This window comes from Suricata suricatta, chromosome X, assembly GCF_006229205.1.
Source record: "Suricata suricatta isolate VVHF042 chromosome X, meerkat_22Aug2017_6uvM2_HiC, whole genome shotgun sequence".
Classification (NCBI taxonomy): Eukaryota; Metazoa; Chordata; class Mammalia; order Carnivora; family Herpestidae; genus Suricata; species Suricata suricatta.
In genome coordinates, this window is record NC_043717.1 from 34600833 (window position 1) to 34623999 (window position 23167).

A 23167-nucleotide genomic window follows, 5' to 3' on the forward strand; every position below is an offset into this window, starting at 1 on the left:
GCCTATGACCCAGCAACAGCACTGCTGGGGATCTACCCAAGGGATACAGAAGTGCTGATGCATAGGGGCACACGTACCCCAATGCTCACAGCGGCACTTTGAACAATTGACAAATTATGGAAAGAGCCTAAATGTCCATCAATTGATGAATGGGTCAAGAAGATGTGGTTTATCTATACAATGGAATACTACATGGCAATGAGGAAGAATGAAAACTGGCCATTCTAACGTGGATGGACCTCGAGGGTGTCATGCTAAGTGAAATAAGTCAGGCAGAGAAGGACAGAGACCATATGTTTTCACTCATAAGTCTAACAGGAGAAACCTAACAGAGGACCATAGGGAGGGGAAAGGGGGAAAAAAGAGGGAGAGGGAGGGAGGCAAATCATGAGAGACTCTTGAATACTGAAAACAAACTGAGGGCTGAAGGGGGAGGGGGGAAGGGGAAGGGGGATGATGGACATGGAGGAGGGCACTTGTGGGGAAGAGTACTGGGTGTTATGTGGAAACCAACTTGACAATAAACTATAAAAAAAGATGAATTAAAAAATAATAAAGGGGAGGGCAACTGAAAAATCCTTTAAAAGAGCAATAAGACTCAGTAAGAGTCATGAAGACTCAGATTTTTTCTCCTCAACCAGAGCAGCAGGGCAGACAAATGCCTCCCCACCCCACTACCACACCACACCACACACACACACACACACACACACACACACACACACACACAAATACTGAAATTATTCTCTAGAGAGGCTGAACCAAAGAGTCCCTGAACCTAGGAACTCCAGCCATAATAGAGAACAGAAAGGAGATGCCTTACTGAAAACAAGGAGGAAATCAATGGTGAAAGAGCCAGTGCTTTGCAGGCTGGGCTTCTGAATACTAGAGGTGAGCTTATTGCCACCAAATTCCCTCCCACAAGACATTCAAGGAGTCCTACATAGAAAAACTGGCTAACAGACAACAGAACTGATGGAGAGTTCCTCTTAATGCCCAGATTTCCCCCCAGTGACACCACAGCCAAACCCATGAGTGAACCCCACATGTGAACAGTTTCCAATCAACTGTTCCTTAATAGAAACAACCTGCTACAAACGCTTGAGGAATCCTTCTAACTAAAAGACAAGAGCCAAGACTAAGAAAGGGAAAAAGAAACTGAGAAAACAGGCAATATTGGAGAAAGAAAATGCCAAAATAATGATCTTTCTCTTTGAAGACATTATATCTAGCACCCAAGAAACAAAAGTCAATCAGGGGGGGTGGGGGGGTGGAACAGCCCTTAGAAATGAATTACAGAATTGGAAAATGAGTTGAACTCCCAGAAAGTAAAGCAAGAGAAGGAAACATGTAAAATAAGAGAGAGGATGTAAAACTGGAGGGTCAAAATCCAAGAAATAAGAGTTCTGAAAAAAAAAAAAACAAAAATAGAGAAGGAATTAGCAAGAACTATTCATTTTCCACGACTGAAAAAAATGAGTCTTCACATTGAGAGACCCATGGAGTGCCCCCAAAAAGCGAACAGGAGAGCATCTACACCAAAGTATATGAGAACTCCAGAGATGGTCTAAAAAGCAGGTAGAGAAAAAAAAAAAGTGACAAAAGGTTAGTAACTTTAGAACAATGAAGCAGTGCCTTCAAAGCTGAGAGCAAATTACTTCCAACCTAGAATTCTATTATCTAAATTACGTCTACATAAACTATCAAGTCAAACAGCATAATAAAGACATTTCCGTACATGGTATGTTCATAGTTTCCTACTGATGTAAAAAACTATTACGAACTCAGTGGCTTAAAAGAACAGATTTTGTTTTCTCTTACAGTTCTGGAGATTGGTAGTGTTAAATCAAGGTGTTGCCTGCATTCTTCCTGGAGGCATCAGGGTGAAGCTGATTCCTTGCCTCTTCCAGCTTCTGGAAGCAGCTCGTATTCCTTGGCTGGTGGCCCCTTTCTCCAACTTCAAAGTGCATCACTCCAACCTCTGCTTAATTCTGTTGTCACGTCTCCATCTACGAACTCTGAGCCTTCTGCCTCCCTCTTATAAAGACTGTTATTTATATTGGGCTTACCTGGATAATCTCCCCACCTCAAAATCCTTAACTTAATGACATTTGCAAAGACCTTTTTATGATGAAAGGCAATATATTCACACGTTCCGGGAATTAGGATGTAGGCATCTTATTTAGCTTGTTATACACAGTCTCCAAGGTTCCTCCCCCTTCGACCTTTCTCCAGAAGCTACTGGAGGATATGTTCTACCATAACCAGTCAATAAACTGACATTAGCATTAAGTTAGAATGAGATGACCTCAGAATCCAGGCAAAGCCATGAAAAGAGCCCCAGAATTCAATCAGGTATGTGTTTTAGCATCAAGGCTTCTGTGGACAGAAAAATATGAAAACATGGCACTATTTTATCAAGTTCAAAGAGCGTAGGCAGAAAACCGTAGTAAAAGGCCTTTGACAAGTACTGCAACAGTGAGGATGGGGATTGTAGACATCTGTGAGTGGACAGAAGGAATTCGTATAACTTGAACAAGAAAACCACATCTCTCGTTGTTACAGTCACCAACACGGCAGCTACAAATGGGGCTCGGTGTCTCACAGTGTCACATGCAACTTCACCCTGGTGAGACAGCAGCCCCAGACACTGCGTGACATAACTGCTTCCTTAGTGGATAAACATCTTTTAACCTTGGGACTACTGAGAAAGTAACTACAGAAACGGAAACAGGAGGGGGAAAAAAGGCTGCTGAGCCTGGAAGGGCAGGACAGCTTCACGAACGAAGGAATATTTGCACAGTGTTTTGAGGTAAGCGGAGCACAGGTACATGAGTGTTGGGTGAGGGCGGGTGGACTGCGGAGGGCTGGCGTAACAGACCAGTTTCTGCTAAGGCACAAAAAGCACTATGCATGTAAGGTACTGTGACTAGGTCTCTGTTGGGCTGGCAACAAAGTAGGGGTGGAAAATGGATGGCAAGAAAACCAAATACCATAAGTAGAGGGCAACAATGTAACAAAGAAGTGAGGTGCTTCTGGAGTAACACAATTTAGGTAGAAACTCCACTGGGCCCTCACTAGCTATGCAAATCTTTTTTTTTTTTTTAACATTTATTTATTTCTGAGAGACAGCGAGAAAGAGCGTGAGTAGGGGAGGGCAGAGAGAGAGGGAGACACAGACTCCAATGCAGGCTCCAGGCTCTGAGCTGTCAGCACAGAGCTCAATGTGGGGCTCGAACTCACGAACTGCAAGATCATGACCTGAGCTAAAGTCGGCCACTTAGCCAATTGAGCCACCCAGGCGCCCCTATGCAAATCTCTTAAACGCAGTAAAGCACCCGTTAAGTCATTTGTACAATGTGAGAATGACAGTGCCTACCTCATGGGTTTGCTTGGAGAATTAAATGAAAATTTGGGAGTTGCCCGGTCTGGAAGAGGCAGAAAGCAACAAAGAGTAAAATTACCTCAGAGTAACATTTCTCCAAAGCCTAATCACAACCTGTCTTCCATTCTCTCTGATTCTTAGACTGTGCTTTTTCCTCCCATGGGCCCCACCACTTACTTTCCTTTAGTTCCCTGACTGAGAAACTCAGTTCCTCTAGGTCATCACTTTCTTTTCTTTTTTTTTTTTTTTAAGGTTTTTAAAAAAATGTTTACAGAGAGGGAGAGAGAGAGAAGTAGAGAGAGGGAGACAGAGAATCCAAAGTGGGCTCTGTGCTGACAGCAGAGAGACCAATGCAGAGCTTGAACTCATGAACTTTGAGTTCATGGTCTGAGCCGAAGTCAGACGCTTAACCGACTGAGCCAGCCAGGCGCCCCTAGATCATCACTTTCTAACAGATATTTCTGTAGTGATGGAAATGTTCTCAGTCTGCACCTTCCACTCTGTAGCCACTAGCTACATGTCTGTAGCTATTGTGCACTTGAAATGTGACTAGGGCAACCAAGGAGTGTAAATTTTTTTTTAGCTTATTTATTTTTGAGAGAGACAGAGACAGTGCAAGTGGGAGAGGGGCAGAGAGAGAGAGAGAGAGAGAGAGAGAGAGAGGGAGAGAGAAAGAATCCCAAACAGGCTCCTCACTGTCAGCACAGAGCCAACGTGGGGCTCCAATCCAAGAACTGTGAGATCATGACCTGAGCCAAAACCAAGAGTTGGATGTTTAACCGACTGAGCCACCCAGGTGCCCCTAAAGAGTAGAATTTTTAAAAAGAACATCTTCATTGAGATATATAATTCACATACCATTAAGCTCACACTTTTAAAGTATACAATTCAGTGTTTCTTTGGTATATTCACAAACCGGTGTCTTGATCAGTAAGCACTATCTAATTCCAAACTTTTAAATAATCTATGAAACCCCATACCCTCTAACAGTTACTCCCCACCCTCCCCCTCCTCCAGCCCCTGGCAAACACTAATCTAGTTTCTGTCTCAAGAGATTTGCCTATTCTGGACATCTCATATAAACAGAATCACAAAATACATGGTCTTTTGTGCCTGGCTTCTTTCACTTAGCCTGATGTTTTTGAGAGGGATCCTTGTGGAAGCAGGTACCAATACCTCATTTCTTTTATGGCTGAATAACATTCCACTGTGCACAACTACCCCATGTTGTTTATTCATTCATCAGAAAATAGGCATTTGGGTTGTTTCCACCTTTTGGCTACTGTGAACACTGATGTAGAAGTTTTTGTGTGAACAAATGTTTTCAGTTCTCTTGGGTATATATCTAGGAGTAGACCTGCTGGGTTGATCGGACACTGTAACTTTCTGAGGAACAGCAAGATGTTTTACAGTGGTTGCACCACATTACATTCCCACCAGCAATGTATAGAGAGATCAAATTTCTCCACATCCTTGCTAACGCTTGTTATTATCTCTTTTAATTGTAGCCATCCTAATGTGTGTCAAGTGGTATCTCACTGTGGTTTTGATTTGCATGTCTCTAATGACGAATGATGCTGACAACCTTTTCAAGTGTTTGTTGCCCATTTGTAAATCTTTGAGAAAATAGTCCATGAATTTTAAATTTTATTTTAGTTAACTTTAAATAGCCACACCTGGCTAGTGGCTAACATCTTTGGCAGGTGGCAGGATTTAGCAGCTGGTCCCATAAACTTGTTCAAGATCAGGAGGGACTGGCTAGATGGCTGAAGGTCAATGCCAGCTTCTTGACTCACTGCAGATGGAACCAGAAGTGTGGCAGCAAGGGGAGGAAGGGGAAACTTGTGCCAACAGCTGGAAGGAGGAGGTACTTGGCACAAAGCCTGGCACTGAGGAAGCTCTCCAAACTTACTGTTGATGATGAAAGCCACATGTGTTTATGAGCACTTGTAAGTGCTAGGAACTATGCTTTATACCCACCGTCTCATTTAATCCTTACAACAATGCCATCAGGTAGATTCTACTGTCTCCATTTTACAAATGAGGGAGCAGTTTTAGATCAGGTAAGCAAGTTTTAGTAATTTTATTCACTATAAAATTCTCCATTCCATTTCAACATTAGAAATTTCTTTATGTAGTTTAATTATAGCAATGATCTTCTACATCTCAATGAGGGAAGCTAAGTGTTATTTAGGATTCTGCCATTATGCTCAACATCTATGTACAATACTATACCTACTAACCTCAAAGGGACAGTATGAGAATTAAATGGGTTTTTTTTTTGAGACAGGGAAGGTGGGGGGAGACAGAGACAGAGATTGACTCTCAAGTAGGTTCCACGCTCAGCATGGGGCTCAATCCCAGAGACCCCAGGATAATGACGTGAGGAGAAATCAAGAGTCAAATACTTAACCAACTGAGCCACCCAGGTGCCCTTAGGTGGTTTTGAAGCAGCAAAATATTAGCACCAAATGAAAACATGAACTCCTGACTGTGCAATATGGGCCAGATTTTATCTTTTCCAATGTGTTCAGCTACTTCCTTCTCTTCTTTGAGTTGGTTCAACAACTATATAATATCGACTATGTGCCAGGTACTGTCCTGGGGGTACAGATAAAGCAATGACTATAACAGCCATGAATCCTGACCTAATTAAGCTTAAATATATATTAAAGAAATATATGGTTTTAAAAATACACAAGCTCCAATAAGTTTATGTCACACGGAGGCCTTGTTGCAGTGTCTATTTCATAATGAACCTCATCCCAGTAGCATAAGTACCCTAAATGACACTCTCTGCCTACTAAGAAATTCGGAGTCTGAATATTATAGCCTCTAAACTGGCTCAAAATCCATGCGTTTGGCAGACGTCATCTACACGAGTTGTTTCTAAGGAAGTAGCACCCAGCTCCCAAGCACTGCCAGCTGCCAAGGAACAAAGGGATTAAAGCTTACCTCCAGCTCCACAGGACTGTCCCAGACTCCTGTGCACAGGAGGGGAGAACAACACAGCACGAGTCACCAGAGTATTTCGCTTGCCCAAAGCGTGGCGTGATCTCCCAAGCTTTCATCACCACCCACCTCTTACCCCTATTTCAGGTAGATAAAATAGAAATGATGAGGTTGTTCAGATGATTCGTGTAGGTGGCTATTGTGCTGACTGGGACAATAAGGTTGCAGAGCACTGTTCTCTTTTAAAGAGTTCACATTTTATTCTTTGCTATAAATAACAATTTAATTTTTGAAACACTGCATGGCCACACTACATTGTACAAAACAGTAAAGCTCAAATTCTCCTGTAGATGGGTTGCTTTTCACAACTACCTAAGTAGCCACACTGAGGGCTGGCCTTTGCCTGACCCTGTCTCATTGTACCTCACCCCTGGGATGAGTAAACAGAGTAAGATGTATGAATTAAGTTGACTGGGAAAGCCTAAATGAAAGGTCTAACTTAATAATTTCCAATTTCAAGCTTACCATCTCCTGTGTCTTCCCCAGCATCTCCTGCCAAAGTCCTCAACCCAAATTCACTAAAAGAAGTCATGGAGCAAACAAACTCACCAGTAATAAAGCTCCGTATCATTTGGCCAAGTCATGTTCCTTAACTTAAAACAACCATGGAGTCACAGATGCAAAAGCAATACCTTTGCCTACTCTTGCTACTAGAACTAATGGAGACTGTGAGCAGGCTTTTCAAAAGCGATTATACTTCCTTCAGTGGTGTGGGTAGACAGAAAGACTCCAAGCACATCAGTAAGAACAAAATTAAAATTCAGTTCTTGTGTTTCACAGGGCATTGACCACCAATTACCTTAAAGGCAGAGAGCAAGTACAAATGAATACGATATTCCACATAAGGATAGAAACAGTCCTCCTTGGTTATGGGAAGGCTAAGAAAAATTAATCCCATAAATATTCTAAGATTACCCACAATATTTGGTACTTATGTGCTCACCAACATCCCTGTGAAGTACAAGTGACTGTTGCACTTCAGGTCAAAGATAAAAATTTACCAAATCAGATGGTACTATTTCAATGACTTAGAGTACACCAAATGGCTCCCATGAATTCCTAAACTCAGCAGTCACAAAGTGGGCTTTCTCCTGAGGATGTAAAAAGGAAATAAGAACTGGGCAAAACGAAGACTATAAAAGATAATTCAGTTAGGTTACACTAGAGTACAGGATTAACCAAGAACATATCAGGGCAGAATCAATGAGGAAATGTCACAGAATTGTTACACAGGCTACCACGATTAACAAGCATAAAAGGAAAGGACAGAGTTGTATATTATCTTTATTCACAAGTCTCTAGTCCCTGACTTATAGTTGGATACCAGAGAGAACAGGTTTGTAGAAATAAGAGGGTCAGGTGTAAAGAGAAAAAAAATAGGTGTTTACCTATTGATTTCAGCTATTTGCAGTTCAGTTAAATGGGCAAGAAAACAGTACCAAGGCTTCAACTCAATCAAGATCAGCAAACTTTTTGTGTAAAGGGCCAGAAAGTAAATATTTTCAGCTTGCAGGCCATGTGGTACTCACCTCTGCCCCTGTAGTGTGAAAACGGCTACAGACAACATTTAAATGAATGGGCATGGCTATATTCCAAAAAAACTTTATTTATAAAAACAGACAGTGGGCCAATTTGGCCCACGGGCCATAGTTTACTAAACCCTGAGCTAGAGTTCCAGATCAGTGATTCTCTAACATTAGTGGACCTCAGAATCCCTTGCGGGGAGGTTGTTAAAACAGACAGTGCTGAGCTCCACCCCTAGAGCTTCAGATCTGGAGGGCGGGGCTGGGGGCTGAGAATCTGCATTTCTAACAAGTTCCCAGAGGATACTGCTGTTGGTAGTCAGAATGAGGTCCACACTTTGAGAGCCACTGCTCTAGACCTTACTACTAAACAAGAAATTCAATATTTTAAGTAGCTGCCACAGTTCCCATCCAATTGTCCACAGACATTTGTTACTTACAGTAAGTTCCAAATTTCAAAGCTCAAATGAATTAGTTGAAAGAGAATCAAAGGGAAACACCCTAGTCAGGATTTATTTTTGTTCACAGTGAACATTGTCCCACCAGTAAAATGCACACAGTTCATTCTGAAATCTCTTTATTCAACATTTTCATGCAGCATGTTTTAAATCCTATAAAGAGTAGAGAAGTCTTAGGCTCTAGAAATCCAGCAAGAAAATATAACCAGTATTAAAGACAAAGGTAGATGATTCTAGCAAAATCTAGGAAAATTCAACACAACCCGTTTCTAATTAGAAGTTCTTCATCTCAATAAAATTAAAACAGAAATATATGTAAGGCAGCTTAAGAGTTTTGAAGAATTGTGTTATTCTATGTTCATAATACTCTAATGAGATAATACAGCCTTTACTATCCTTTTCTTAAAAATATTCATTTACTTATTTTGAGAGAGAGACAGTGAGAGAGCAAGCAGGGAAGGGGCAGAGAGAGCAGGAGAGAGAGAAATTACCAAGCAGGCTCCATGCCAACAGCAATGAACCTGGGGTTCAATCTCATGAATCATGAGATCATGACCTGAGCTGAAATCAAGATCGACTTGAGTCAACTGGCTTAATCAACTGAGCCACCCATGCACCCCTTTACTATCCTTCTTTCATAAGATGAAGAAACTGAGGAAAACAAACTAAGTGACGTAATCTGTCATCATTATTTTTAAAAATCCTTAAAATACTATTTTCTTGGTAAGTTTTAAGCTGCATTTATCAAATCCAACTTATACATATCTTTTCAGGACTTTGTCTATGAATGTGTATACATGGAGAAAAATATTTCAATATCTTCAAGTCCATATTCACGTTCATGGGCCTAATTCTGAAGTCACTTCTTCAAGTCTAACCAAGAAGCCTGAACTTGAATGAGATGGCAATTTAAAGCACCCTCGACCTTTAGTGCAAGTGGGTCATAGATTATGGAAGTCAATGATCTCTTCCAGCAGTACAACAGAAACACTCAGCAATGGGAGAAATACTATTAATGGAGATAATCCAAAAAGTAGAGCAGCAAGCCTAGCATCTCCCTCTCCAGATACCCGGGCTCTTTCTGCAATGATGATAATAAAAATGTATTCATTTGAATAGATATTTACACAAATCAGTTTCACATCCATTATAAAAGCAAAATGTTTAGAAAAAAGAAGCATAACCCACAATGCATATGGTCAGTAGAGGTTTTTTTCATCCAGTTGAGGTTTTTAGCATGCTTTTAAAAGTATGACATACGCTGATTATAATGTGAGATAATTACAGTCTCACTCTAACCTGTGATCTGAATGCTCCAGTAACATTTTTTAAATTTGTATGAAACATAATTAAAGAAAGCCCTCAGTGAAAATGCCTTCTTGTTTGTTTTACAAGCATCTAATTATTTTACAAGTGACTAAATTAAAGAAAAACATATTTATTAAAAAGATCATTTCAAATTCAGTGCCACAGATTACTGCCGGGACAAACAGCCAGTTAAGATGATACTAAACCTAAGAAAACCAGTAATTATTCTATCTAAATAAAAGCAGACCATCCTGTTTTTGAGATAATGGCTCAGATGGAAGTCGGCAAAAACTTCAAACCTAAATAAAGCAATAAGTAATACTATCCACAGATTATAATAGGAAAAGGTGCCTTCTACTGTCCTCTAAAGCCAACCTAGAAAAGTATTTTCATCGAAGGAAGTGGTCTAAACAAATTCCAATGTGGTCATTCTTCTGCCTGACAATGTAATGTGACCTAGTGGATGAAGTGCTGCTCTGTAACTTTAGGTAATTTAGGATCACGCACCCAATCATATCAGAGACTGCACCTTTAGGATCTTTCTATCTCCTTTTACTCGCTGTTAAAATGTGGACACTGCTCCTATAATAAAATCTGGGGAAGTTACATAAAAGAACACTATAATATTTATTAGTCCTGCATATGACTGTTTACTAAACATATATTCTGGGATTTTCCTTGTCTTGGTTCTGAAATGTCACATTATGAACAATTAATTCATCTGTCAAATGCCAAGACAAAAGCTGTGATACAAAATTCCCTCTTTTAGCATAATCTTTGGAGCTTTCCACAACACTGTAAAATTATAATCTAGAACAGTCCTGCAAACAAATTACGAAAAGCTCTAGGCTCAAAGAATACTATCTTTCCTAAGTACATAAGAGGCAATGAATGATAGGCTTTTTTAAGCCACAAAGCACATTAAATGTCTGCACTCTAGTGTATGTCTACTACCACAAAATATGTTAAGGAAAATGTATTTCAAACACAAAATAGAACTTGAAGAAGTTGTGTTTACAACACACACACATACACATACCCTAATCCCAGACAATGACTCTATCAGGGGTTCTTCATGAAGTCATAAAATATACATAGATGGCACATCAAAACTCTCTAATTAGGAATGGAGATTTAGCTAGTGATTTTCCCCCTAACTTTATTAAAGCTAGTATTTCAAGTAATCTTTCATTTCTGAAAATTTCTAGTACATTCTCAGCTCTATTTTCATACAGTCTATAGGCAATAAGCAAAACTGAAGGAAATAATTTTTTTCAGGACCTCCACATTTATATTGCCTCCGTTCAGACAATCTTAAAATAATTTTGATGGGTTTCTTCCCTTTAACCTAGGATTGAAAAAAGAATCCAAAAACAGTAAAAAACAGAAAAGTAATAAAATTAAAAACCCACAAAAAAGTAAATGTATAGCATTTCCCATTTAACAGTGAAAACAGTTCTGCAAACCAGCCTCAATATCTTTCCATTTTTCAGAAATGACCTACTCATTATGGGGCTACTCAGACCACTGAAAGGATATCCCAACCTTGAGGATAAACAAGAATAGGATGATAAGCTCCAGTTTCATTTTTAATCTATAACAGGATCAGCAAATTACAGCCCAAGAGCTAAACCTAACCACCTATATTTGTAAATAAAGTTTTATTGGAACACAGCCACACTCATTTGTTTTCATATGGCTGTCCTCTACTATGGTAAAGTTGAGTAGCTGTGACAGATGCTGTATGGCTCACAAAGCCTAAAATATTTACTATCTGGTAGTTTACAGATAGTTTGCCAACCTTGGCCTACAATATCTAAAATTGAGGATAATTAGTATAAATAGGTCTGTAAGATAAAAGGTTAACCAAAACACATAAAATTTACTTTTATTTATGTTACAGTATATTGAACAGGCTCTACAGGCAAACTCTGATAGTATTCACCTGACTAAAAAGCATTCTAACCCTCATACGCTGCTGGTGGGAAAGCAAAATTGTGTGGCCCTTTTGGAAAGTAGTCTGGCAGTTCCTCAAAATGTTAAACATAGATTTACCATTTGACCTAGCAATTCCACTCCTACATATATACCCAAGAGAAATAAAAATATATGTCCCCACAAAAACTTGTACATCAGTGTCCATACCAGGATTATTTATGATAGCCAAAAGGTAAAAACCACCCAAACGGCCCATCAACTGATGAATGGAATGGATCAATACAATGTGGTATATCCACATAATGAAATATTATTGGGCCTTAAAAACGAAGTGCTGATGCATTCACAACATGGATGAACTTTGAAGACACTATGCTTAGTCCAAGAAGAAGTCACAAAAGACCACATATGGTCAGATCCCATTTATATGAAATGTCCAGAAGAGGCACTTCTATGAAGATAGAAAGTAGATTGGTTGTTACCTAGGGCTAGGGACAGATGGGGTTGATAGGTACCATATACAGAGTTTCTTTCTGTGGTGATGAAAATGTCTAAAAGATTCTTGTGGTGATGGTTGCACAACCCTGTGAATATACTAAAACGCACTGATGTGTACACTTTAAGTTGGTGAATTGCGTGGTATGTGAAATTATATTTCAATAAAGCTGTTACCCAAAAAATGCATTCTATTCATCTGCTGAAACAACCAAAATCAGAATGTTAGTCTTTTTGTTCTTTTTTTTTAAAAAATATTTGTTTATTTTGAGAAAGAGAGAGAGAGCACGCACATATGGGAAGAAGAGAGGGGCAGAGAGAGAGGGAGACGGAGGATCCCAAGCAGGCTCCGTGCTGTCAGTGCAGAGTGCAATCTGGGGCTCAATCCCACAAACCATGAGATCATGCCCTGAGCCAGAATCAAGAGACAGACACAACTGACTGAGCCACCTAGGCGCCCAGAATGTTAGACTCTTATATTAAGGACTATCCCTTAAAAGACAACCAGTGTCTGCTCATACAAAATGACAAGCAGTAAAACAGTACTGAAGAGCTGGCACTTAGATGGGTCATAGACATGTACGTGTGAATCGCCATACTGCCACTTGTCAATGACACTTTGCCCAGGGAAGGTTACTGATCTCCCTCTTCCTCATCTGTAAAAGGGGAGAGTGTGATTGTCTCAAAGGGAAGGGTTGTAGCCAAGGTTAAATTACAAAAAGATCAACAATTTAACACTGGGTCCAGCATATAATGAACATTCAAGCCACAGAACTTGAGAACCAAAAAAAAAAGGGGGGGGTTCCTATAATTGTCCTAAAAACTCTAATCATTGTTTTGTTTGAATTTCTTATATGTTACCTGTGTCAATAAACTAAAATAGGAGCTGTGAACCCAAAATTGCTCTAAAAAATAAGGTTCAATATTTTTTAAAAAATAGGATAAACCTTTCTAAGATAAACTTAGAAAAAGGTTTTCTTAGAAAATTAGAAATACCTTAGAAAAAGGCATTTCTAAGAAATTAAGATTTCTTTAATTTTCTCTACCTGTATTCCTCTACTCCTTTTTCTAAATGAAAAAACGGGCATAAAAGGATAACATGAGTTACCCAAGAAGACTAGCAAATCACTCAAGCCTTACCTCTGCTTGTAATGATGTCCCCAACTTTTATTACTAGATGGTCACAGTTTTTGGATCACACTCCTTAACAATTCACTCCTTCAATAACTGAGTACTTACTATGTGTCCGTTACTAAGTTATGCTGAGGATACTAGCTGAACACTCAGAAGCAGCCTGGCTTTAACAGGACTTAATGCCTAGTTCTATTACATTTGAACTATTTGTCAACTTCTCCCATTGACAGAACTCCTTGAGGCCAGAGAACTCAAATACTTGGTGAACAATGGGGCACCTGGCTGGCTCAGTGGGATGGAGCATGCAACTCTTGATCTCAGGGTCATAAGTTTGAGCCCCACACTGAGGGTAGAGTTTACTTTAAAAAAGATTTAAAATATTTTTAAAAATGATAATGGCAATTAAAATAACAATACCTACCTTTAGTCATTATACACAGATCATGTTATTTAATCCTCACAATAATCCTGCAAGGCATATACAATCACCTTCATTTTACAGATAAAGAAACTGAGACTCAGAGAGGTTAACTAACTTGGCCAGGGCCACACAACTAGAAACGAATGCATAAATGAACAAATGAATAAACCGTTAGCACCACTAACAATTTTATATACGTGATAGGAAAGAATGTTCATTTCACCACATTATTTATGTAATTGAGCCTGTGTTTAGCACTGAGAAAGTGCACATTTGGAAATTGTTGAAACTTATCTACATAGCTGCCAAAAGTAATTTGAGTATCTCAGAAACATTCTAGAAATAAAAAATACTTATGCTGCACTTTACAATCACTAATCCATGCAAATAGCTTGTGAAGTGGCTATCATTCTTTCTATAAATAAGGAGAAAATGGTCACACTGCGGCCAAAGGCTACCAGATCGAATCTTAGGGGGCTGTCTCACAAAGCTAGAAAACAATGTTGATCCATATGTTTGGGGGAAAGTACATACCAAGGGTAAGCAAAAAGGCTGAAAATCTATGATGTTCCCTAAAAACACAAGTTGGAGTCCATAAAATAGCAGTGGTATAATGGTAATCTGCATATCTTAGCAGGGCTCAAGACCTCATAATTGAATTAATAACATCAAGAGTATTTTAATAAAACATTAGAATCTGTATACAGCTAGGCAGGAATACTTCCATCCTAGATTTAAATACACCAAGATACTCTAAACTCAGGGTTAAAATTAAAAGCCTGAAATACAGACTCAACATAGTATAGTTTGGATATTATTAAACTACACAGAGAGAGAACACAATCATCATTCCAAACTGTAAATGATTCAAATATTCAAAACAGTGGCAACAAAGCAAAAAAAAAAAAAGTATATTAAAAGAAATAAAAAAGACTGGAATGCTACAATGAAATACTGTGCACTTTCATCAAAAAAAAAATGGGCTAAAGTGCAATAAATCATTTCTCCCTGTGAATGGATGTGGACAACTAAAAAAAAGCCAATGAACAAATGTAGTTGGAGAGTGGGGGGTAGAGGGATGTGAAAGAAGAGGAGAGTACTACACTCATTCAGTGGGGACCTAAAACCGTGAGACAGTATGCAGGAAGGATGGATGCAGTTCCCTGTGGGGCAGGGATTCAAGAAAATAAGAATGGTTTGACTACAGTTAAGGACTGTTAAGTAAATTTAAAGTATCTAAAATTTACCATATCATTTCATTAAGGCTTCCATTTAATTGAAAGCTATACACCAAGCTGAGGAATGAAAAATACCTAATCTTATTTTACCTTTAAGCCCGCCACCAGAATCTGCAATGCACAATTATAATGAAAAAGGAATCTGCTCCTTTTTTTTCCCCCTAAATATGTTGGTGTAGAGATAGGGTCACAGAGAAATAGTGTATTACCAACATGCACAGAAATGAGGCCAGACCTTGCTTTTCAGCCACACCATGAAATTGATTGATATTAAACATTATATTCATTTTAATAGATGCTTTAAATTGTCTGTCTGCTATAAAGAAGCCTTTTTTTAATCTTCCACCACAGTGTTGGCATTTTACATTATTGATCCTCCCCACTTTAAAACTCCTGTGATGTCTAGCTATCCTGACTCTTCTAGCTCTGTGAGTTTTAGGGCAAACCACAGCCCCCTAGCTCAGTTACCTGTCAAGATCTCATTCACTCAGTTTTACTTCCCATACCTTGGCTGTCATTCCAGATCTCTTACCCAGACTCCAGGCCAGCATTTCCAGCAATGTCTACATAGAAATGGCTTGCACTCAAAGCTACAGTACCAATCCATACCATGCAACACTAAGCAGCAGTTTAAGGGGAGACAGAGTTTGACAGAGACACAGATGGATATGGAAAGGTCAGCAGACACTGTATTTTTCAATGGAAAATTAATATTTCAGCATAATGTGCAAATATGATCCCGTTCAGTAGTTTTTAGGTTCATTTATTTATTTTGAGAGAGAATGAGAGCAAGAAAGAGTAGGGGAGGGGCAGACAGAGAGGGACAGAGAGAATCCTAAGCAGGCCCCACACTGATGCACGGCTCGGAATCACAAACTGTGATATCATGACTTGAGCTGAAACCGAAAAGTTGCATGATTAACCAACTGAGCTACCCAGGTGCCCCATCCCATACGGTTTTTTTTTTTAAACAAAATCTTCCAGAAAGATGCACAAGAACTAGACAATGGTTACCTCTGCAGAATGGGACTATGGATGGTGGGAGAATGGAGAGAGGTTCATTTACCTCTGTACAGTCTATATTTTAAAATTAATTTTATAATTTATTTTATAAGCCTAATTACTTCATAAAGAGAAAGTAACGGGAAATTATTAAATCTCAACATTGCAAATACATAACTTCCATTAAGTCAAACTGGCTTCGGACACAAAATCTTCCTGGTATAGAAAGAGAGATTCTCCCTGTACTGACCTGGGTTCTATGACCAATCCTACCATAATATTGTAATGGCCATCGGGGTAATTACATTGTTACTGAGCTGAAAGAGGGGGTATCAAGACACTGGGTATCCCCCGGAGAGAAAGAAAAGAGAGCAGGTCCTATAGCACCTTGAACCCTGTAGCATGAATTCAGAGCCATAGTTGCTGGTTTTTAGAATCTGCACTGTCAGGTGCAACTAAAAAATAAAACCAAAAATGCGAGAGCCGCATACCCCATCAGCTTGTTGGCTGGGGTCAGGTACCTGCTCTGCAGCAGTAACTCAGTCACTTGACTACTGAGGTGTGCAGTGCTGGCACACAGCTGAGACACAGCCCAGCAGCTGCGGTTCAGCACACGTTTTTCAGAGTCAGTGAGAACTAATTTCAGGATTTTTAGCACAGGATATAGGAATACCCACCCCATGGAAAACACCCCACCCAACTCCCAACAAACCCCTAGCTCTGAAACCGCATGATTTCTGGCTTGGCAAGTTAGAGGAGTAATTAACCAACTGTTCTGGCAGTTGGGGGCAGGGGAATTGAAAGGAAAAACCTGAAGAGTAAAAGGGATAGAGAAAGTTTCAAAACAAATTATATTTTGGATGCATGGGCAAGATTCTAGATTTCCATTGCTAAAGAGTACACAGACTTATTAGTCTGGTGACAAACACCGAAATTGCGTTAAAGAGAAAGACAAAAAGAAAAAATAGACAAAATAATGAATGGCAGTAAGAAACCTCTAAAAAAAAGATAAGAAATATAACTAGAAAGTAGAACAATTAAAAATTTGCCATAAATAGGGGTGCCTGGGTGGCTCAGTCGGTTGAGCATCCAACTCTTGATTTTGGCTCAGGTCACGATCTCAGGGTTTGTGAGTTCAAGCCCCATGTCAGGCTCTGTGCTGCCAGTGTGGAGCCTGCTTGGGATTCTGTCTCCCCTTTCTCTACACTCCTCCCTCCCCCTCTCTCTAAAAATAAATAAACTTTAAAAAATAAAATAAAAATTTAAAATCTGCCATAAATAAACTCTGAAAATGAAGGCATGAGCCTTCCTGGAAAGAAACCCAATGCAGCATTTTTCAAAACTGGGATCAGCAGCAGAATGCAGCATCAAATGAATGAACTTTAGAATCAGTTGGAATTCCATGTGATCTGGGGCAAGTCACCCCTCTCTGAATCTCAGTGTTTTCTGCCTAACATTAGAAGGCATAAATGTCAATACCCCTTATGAAGTAAACATTAAGTTATAAAAGATTTCTTGTTTTTACTTTTAAACAAGCTTATGTCAAAGTTCTTTTAAACGGTGCTTCTAGCAAATTTAAAATGTGAAAACATTTGCAAAAAATGCAATAATTCAAGAACAGTCTCAAAAAGTAAGGCATACTTGCTTCTTTAATTTATTGAGCAGAGCTATAACTGGAGATGGTAAAAGAATTTCCAATTTAAAGGAAATATCCAGGAACACAATTTAAGGCACATTAGAGAGACAGTTTGTCCAGTGAAACTGTTGCAGATCCAAGGGGAAAATGGGGGAGGGGGGAGTGAACTGCTCATGTCAAGGACACAGAAGCATGTTACATTATTTTCACATAGTCGTGGAAGGTAAGGGAGTCACAGGAAGTATTTATACAATGTGCAAACGACACTTCAGAAACTCCAAGTCGTAATGCAGTCAGTAAAAAGTGGACATGAGGAGACTCAGAGAAAGTTGTGCACGCACAGAAAAGCCAACGAGTAGCTCAGTTCCCGCCAAAATGGTCCCAGAAGCAAACTCCATCATCAGGAATCAACACTGCTTACCGACTCCCAAAAAGGTCTGCCATGTGCAGGAATCCACACTGTGCTTAACAGGTTTTTCTTCTGTGGAACCCCCAAGAAGGGGGTTTCTTCTGTTAAACCCCCTTGGCTTGACTCTTTCTGGGCCACCAACGGGCTAGCTGGTGACTGTGTTTCTTATAACTCGATACGTGATTGTCACACTGATCAACCACTTCTTTCATGAAACATCTACTCATTTCTGATAAATTCCTGGTTCCTTCAGGTTCACACTTTTGCAAACATTAAAAACGAATTTACCTACAATGACTAGATAAAATTTCCCAGAAAGATGTTCCAACGTATTGTAAGGTTCTCCTTTGCGGGTACTGGAAACCAATACCAGTGGGCTAATCAATAGATGTGAAAGCCATAGTAATTAGTAAAAATAGTAAAGCTGAGTTTTTCTTCATATTAAATTATATACTTTATAAATTATTAACCCAGCGATTACATAAAGGCTGCATTTAACCCAGTTCTCTGGTAAACGGTGTTACTGGAATTTCAAGTGTGGAATTTAAAGCATATAAGCAACATAACCATACTCTTTGAATAGACTATATGGGCAAACACAATCTGTACTAAACTGATAAATCTCTTAAGATTAAATTAAGTCCTTATAGTGGACAGCCACCATCAACTGTTACTGAAGCAATCCACGTTCCGTGTTGTTCCAAACATCAGACGAGCATCATAAATCAATGCGAATCTTAAAAGTCCCAAGAAGTCAAAACCAAACACAGTTTGAAACAAAATTTTTACACGACAAGGCTCAGAAACACAGAGAAGATAAAACTCACATTTGGGTCTCTTGGCTTCAATACCTCCCCAAAAAACAATCTACTTTTCAAAAACTGTAAGCCTTTGAAAAGCCAGTCCCAAAATATTACATATATAACCTATGTTTTAAACGAATGACTCAATTGTAGCTGCATATTAGAATCACTTAGAGAGCTCCCAAAAAATACCAATGTCCAGGACCCACCCCCAGAGATTCTTGATTTTATTGCTCTGACACAGGGCCCTGGCATTGATCTTCTTTAAAAGCTCCCCTGGTGATTCTAATATGCAGCCAGGTGGAGATCCACTGCTTTAAACTAATACAGCCTTTTGGGACAATAATTGCTGAGGTTGATAAACATGCTTTTTGCCTTTTAATGAGATTTTATTACAACCACTCAATTCTTTCCATAGTCAATGAGCAACTGTTACATTGCAGGCCCTGTGTTAAGTAACGGGAGAAAGATATATATGTTCCCTGCCCTCAAGAAGCTCCTTGTTAGCTAGATAGAGACTCATTTAAATAAGAAACTGTAATTAAATATGGCAAGTGTGCTCAAGGTACAAGCAAATTCAGCATGCTTCACAAACTTGCATGTCATCCCTGAGCAGGGGGTCATGCTGCATCATTCCGATTTTAGTCTATATCCTACCAAAGCAGGAAAGTCAGAAGTTACAGATTACTAAGAACCCTAACTATCAGGGCACATATTCAGCCTCCACAAGGTGAAAACGGTGTGCATTTTGTTATTCTCTTTCACAGAAACCGTTGTACCATGAAGGTAGGCATTTCTGTGTTTTAATTTGGATGAATCTTCTTAAAAATCCCTTGATGTAATAATATTACTGATTGTACACTTATCTCTAAAACTTCACATTTGTAAAATATACAGTATAATCATGACATAAAAATTAGCCAACTTCCTGTATTTGCATAAAAACCTTTGTTTTCCACTAATTACTGTATCTTGCTAAGACAAGAAGTTTTGGGACTATGATAAGGTCCCATATCATTGGTGATTTCTTTCAGTCACTTGAAAGATGTTACGTAGGAAAATGTTATGGAAACAGCAGGCATTCAAAGGAGCTTCTGTAAGACTTTCAAAAATAAGACACACAAGGGGGAAAGAGTTTAATTTTTTCAAAAACGATAGCCATCCTCCCAATATTCATAATGAATCAGGCACATGATTTCCCTGAAGACAGTGCATGAGTAGGTAAGAAATGAGGCAGAGGAGTGAGTGGCTGGTCAATTGATCTCGAAAATTGAAATCAAGTTTAAAGTATCTTGATGGAAATTTAAACCTATTAAGACCTTAGGGTCAAAAACAATTCGTGATACTAATTTGGTATAAACGAAAATCACAATTCTAGAGAACTTGGATAGAAATCAACAAAAGGTTTCCAGTACAAGTGAACATCTTCAAGACCTTTCTGTTTAAATCTGGAGTTGAACAAATTTGAAGTTAAAATGTATGCTCTCAAGGTCCCTGCAAGAAAATCTCAAGTGAATTTCAATTTCCAGATCAATATATGCTAAGACAATTTACCGAGAAACCTTCAACCCTTACACAGGGTGAGGAACATTATCATTACATTCTTTACCATGATGGCTACCTTGAATTCGTTATTTCACGAAATGGCATATTATAAACGGCACTGACCAAATTAGACTTTGTGGGATATGAGTGAGATTTCACATTCACAATAGTTAAGGGAGCCACTGCGTGCCTATCACCTCAGAATGAGCTTGCTCTCCCTCCTTATGCAGTTCTGAAGCAAAAGATGAATTTAGTTCTACCAGAGGTGTTTCCTGAAAACATGCTATCAATTATAAGCCAGCAGAATTCTGATTGTGCTAATGTGATGCTGACCACCTCTTTTCGATATCCAAAGAGATCACATCATCGCTCTTCCAGACCTTAAGGAATCAGAACTGGTCACTAACATTGATCCAATGATGGCTACACTCCGTCATCACAATATAATTAACATTTTAATTTCACATATTCCAATTATGATTTTGCTGGCTCATTTAAAGCAAATGTAACCAAGACACAACAAATATCATTCACCCACACAGTCATTTGGGAGTTTTTGGGAAACACCTAAATTACCTCGCTTGGGTGCTAAGAATGAACAAACCAAGGAGATTTTTTTTTTAACGTATTTGTCTCTATGGAACGGTGCTATCTACATAGCTATGGAGCACTGGAGATGTAGCTAGTCCAACTGAGAAACTGGATTTTGAATTTTATTTAATTTTAATTAATTACAATTTAAATTTAAAAAGAGAAGTCGATTAGGTTATTAGAAACTTTTAAGTACGTTTGAGAAAACTTGGGTGTGTGAATCTACCTTTGCAAATGCAAATGTCATGAAACCTAATAGAGATCAAGCATTTTCGATGAAAATTTAGCTTAGTGTCAGAAGTGAGATGTGTTGTTAGTGTAAAATACACATTGGATTTCAAAGACTGAGCACAAAAGAAAGGATGTAAAATAGCTCCTAAATAATTTGTACATGTTGAAGTGCTAATAGTTTGGGTCTACTGGCTTAAATAAAATATTTTATTAAAGTCGACTGCACCTATTTGCTTTTCATTTTTAATGTGGCCATTGCAAAATTTACATATGTAAAATTTTTGTACATAAAATTACAAATGTGCCTTGCATTACATTTCTTTTGGACAGCGCTGCTCTAAAGCACTTCCACAAACACTTTCCCAGGGCGCATTTGGATATCCTTTTTCTAGTAGACAGGCTGGTCATGTAACAATAGGGGCAAGGAGTAACATGTCCTTGTATCAATTGGGTTTGAGCAAAGTGTGTAGCAAGCTCTACCCATAATTTCACCAATGTGAGGCAACACTGTAATACCTCAACATTGAAGGGGGAAAAATGAGTTATCTGCACTTAAACAAATTGAAATCCAGTACTGCAGACAACTTAAAAGGGATACAGCCAACTGCTCTAAGGTCTTGGTTTCATTTCCCAACTGCGGACCTTAAAATAGACAATAAAGCACCGCTTCCAAAAGAGGTAAAATATTTTAACGGTAGCTACCCGGCAATCCTTCATAAAGGGGCAAAAATTGCTCTTAAATCTGATCTCCTCAACTTCTAAAGGCACAGAATACACGCTGAACTAGGAAATCAACTTCAGACCGCCAGCCTTTGCCTCACAAGCAAATTAGCAGGATTGTGCACTTGGAATACTGTTTGACAAGAATGAAAAGGAAACTATTCAAAACAGATTTAAGGAATGGACAATTAGATGAGGAACTGCAGATTTAATTCTCAATCAGCACTGTGATTAATCTGATTCCCTGCTTTTCCCTAGTGTAATTATACAACACTGATGAAAGGATGAGCATTTGGACTGTCAGTTCTATATTCTAGACCAGCCCGGTGACTCAAAGCAGACGGCTCTACCACACGAACCACCACCATCCCAACAACAGTCGAGGGAAGCCTCGAACACTGATTTAACAGTCATTGCATAACGAGGCATTAAAAATTCGGATACCCCCAACTCTTTCCACGCTGGTCTACACCGGGTGAGGAATTTGCTGAAACTGAACGCACCCCGTCTGAAAATGACCCCGTCCAATCCGGGCATGGGGTGAACACAAAGGCATCTATCTAATATCCTGCACAATAGACACACACCCCACAATTTAAAAACCCTGGACGTTCCCTCTCTATCGGTCCATGCAAGCAAAGGAAATGCAAGCTGCTCTTTTCGTTAATGGTCTGTTGGTACACGCAAGGTAACAATAACCCCAACTGTTCCCAGGAAGCAACTATAAAATCGGGGCTGCCACGTCCCTGTGCAACCGTCAGATAAAATGCAGACAGCGGATTTCGGCCGGCCGCACGCCTCGTGGGGTGGCGGACCTCGGCTCGGTAGCTTCCACGGCTGGCTGAGAACCCCCGGGACCCCCGCCCGGCAGGAGGTCCAGGTACACGTCTATAAATACGCCCAGGTGAGGAGGACGAGGGAGACGGAGGGGAGGGAGGGCAGGGGGCAGGCCCGGACCGGGTGCCGGTGCGGGAGGACCCGGGCATCACTGAGATGCATTTTTCCACACTCCCGCTCCCTCGCGTGGGGACTCACTTGCCGATCACCTCGCACAGCTCGTACACATCCTCGAACAGCACGTCGTCGTCGGCCATGGTCCGGAGGGGACAGCGGCCGCAGTGTGGAGGGCTCCGAAAACGGGGTGGGGGCGCCCAAGAGCTCAGTGCCCGGCCCCTGGCTCTCCTCGTCCCCTCAGGACCCGAGAGCCCTCGGTGCTGAGGACGCTCGAGTGGGGCTGCGAGGCCCGGAGACTGCGGCGCCTTCCTCTGCGGGCGACCGCCCCGGCGCGGGCGGCGGGGCCGGGGCGCGGGAGCGAGGG

At 39.9% G+C, this 23167-nt stretch overlaps 1 protein-coding gene across 4 annotated transcripts in view; it reads right to left on the reverse strand.

Annotated features, from left to right (window-relative positions):
• Positions 1 to 23109, reverse strand: part of CASK (calcium/calmodulin dependent serine protein kinase) — a 362608-nt gene extending 339499 nt beyond the window's left edge. For all 4 annotated transcript variants that reach the window (XM_029929409.1, XM_029929408.1, XM_029929407.1 and 1 more), the window contains exon 1: positions 22885 to 23109. In XM_029929409.1, coding sequence (XP_029785269.1) covers positions 22885 to 22943 — 59 coding nt within the window. In that variant the 5' untranslated portion in view covers positions 22944 to 23109. The remainder of the gene's footprint in view (positions 1 to 22884) is intronic.
• Positions 23110 to 23167: the final 58 nt, after the last annotated feature.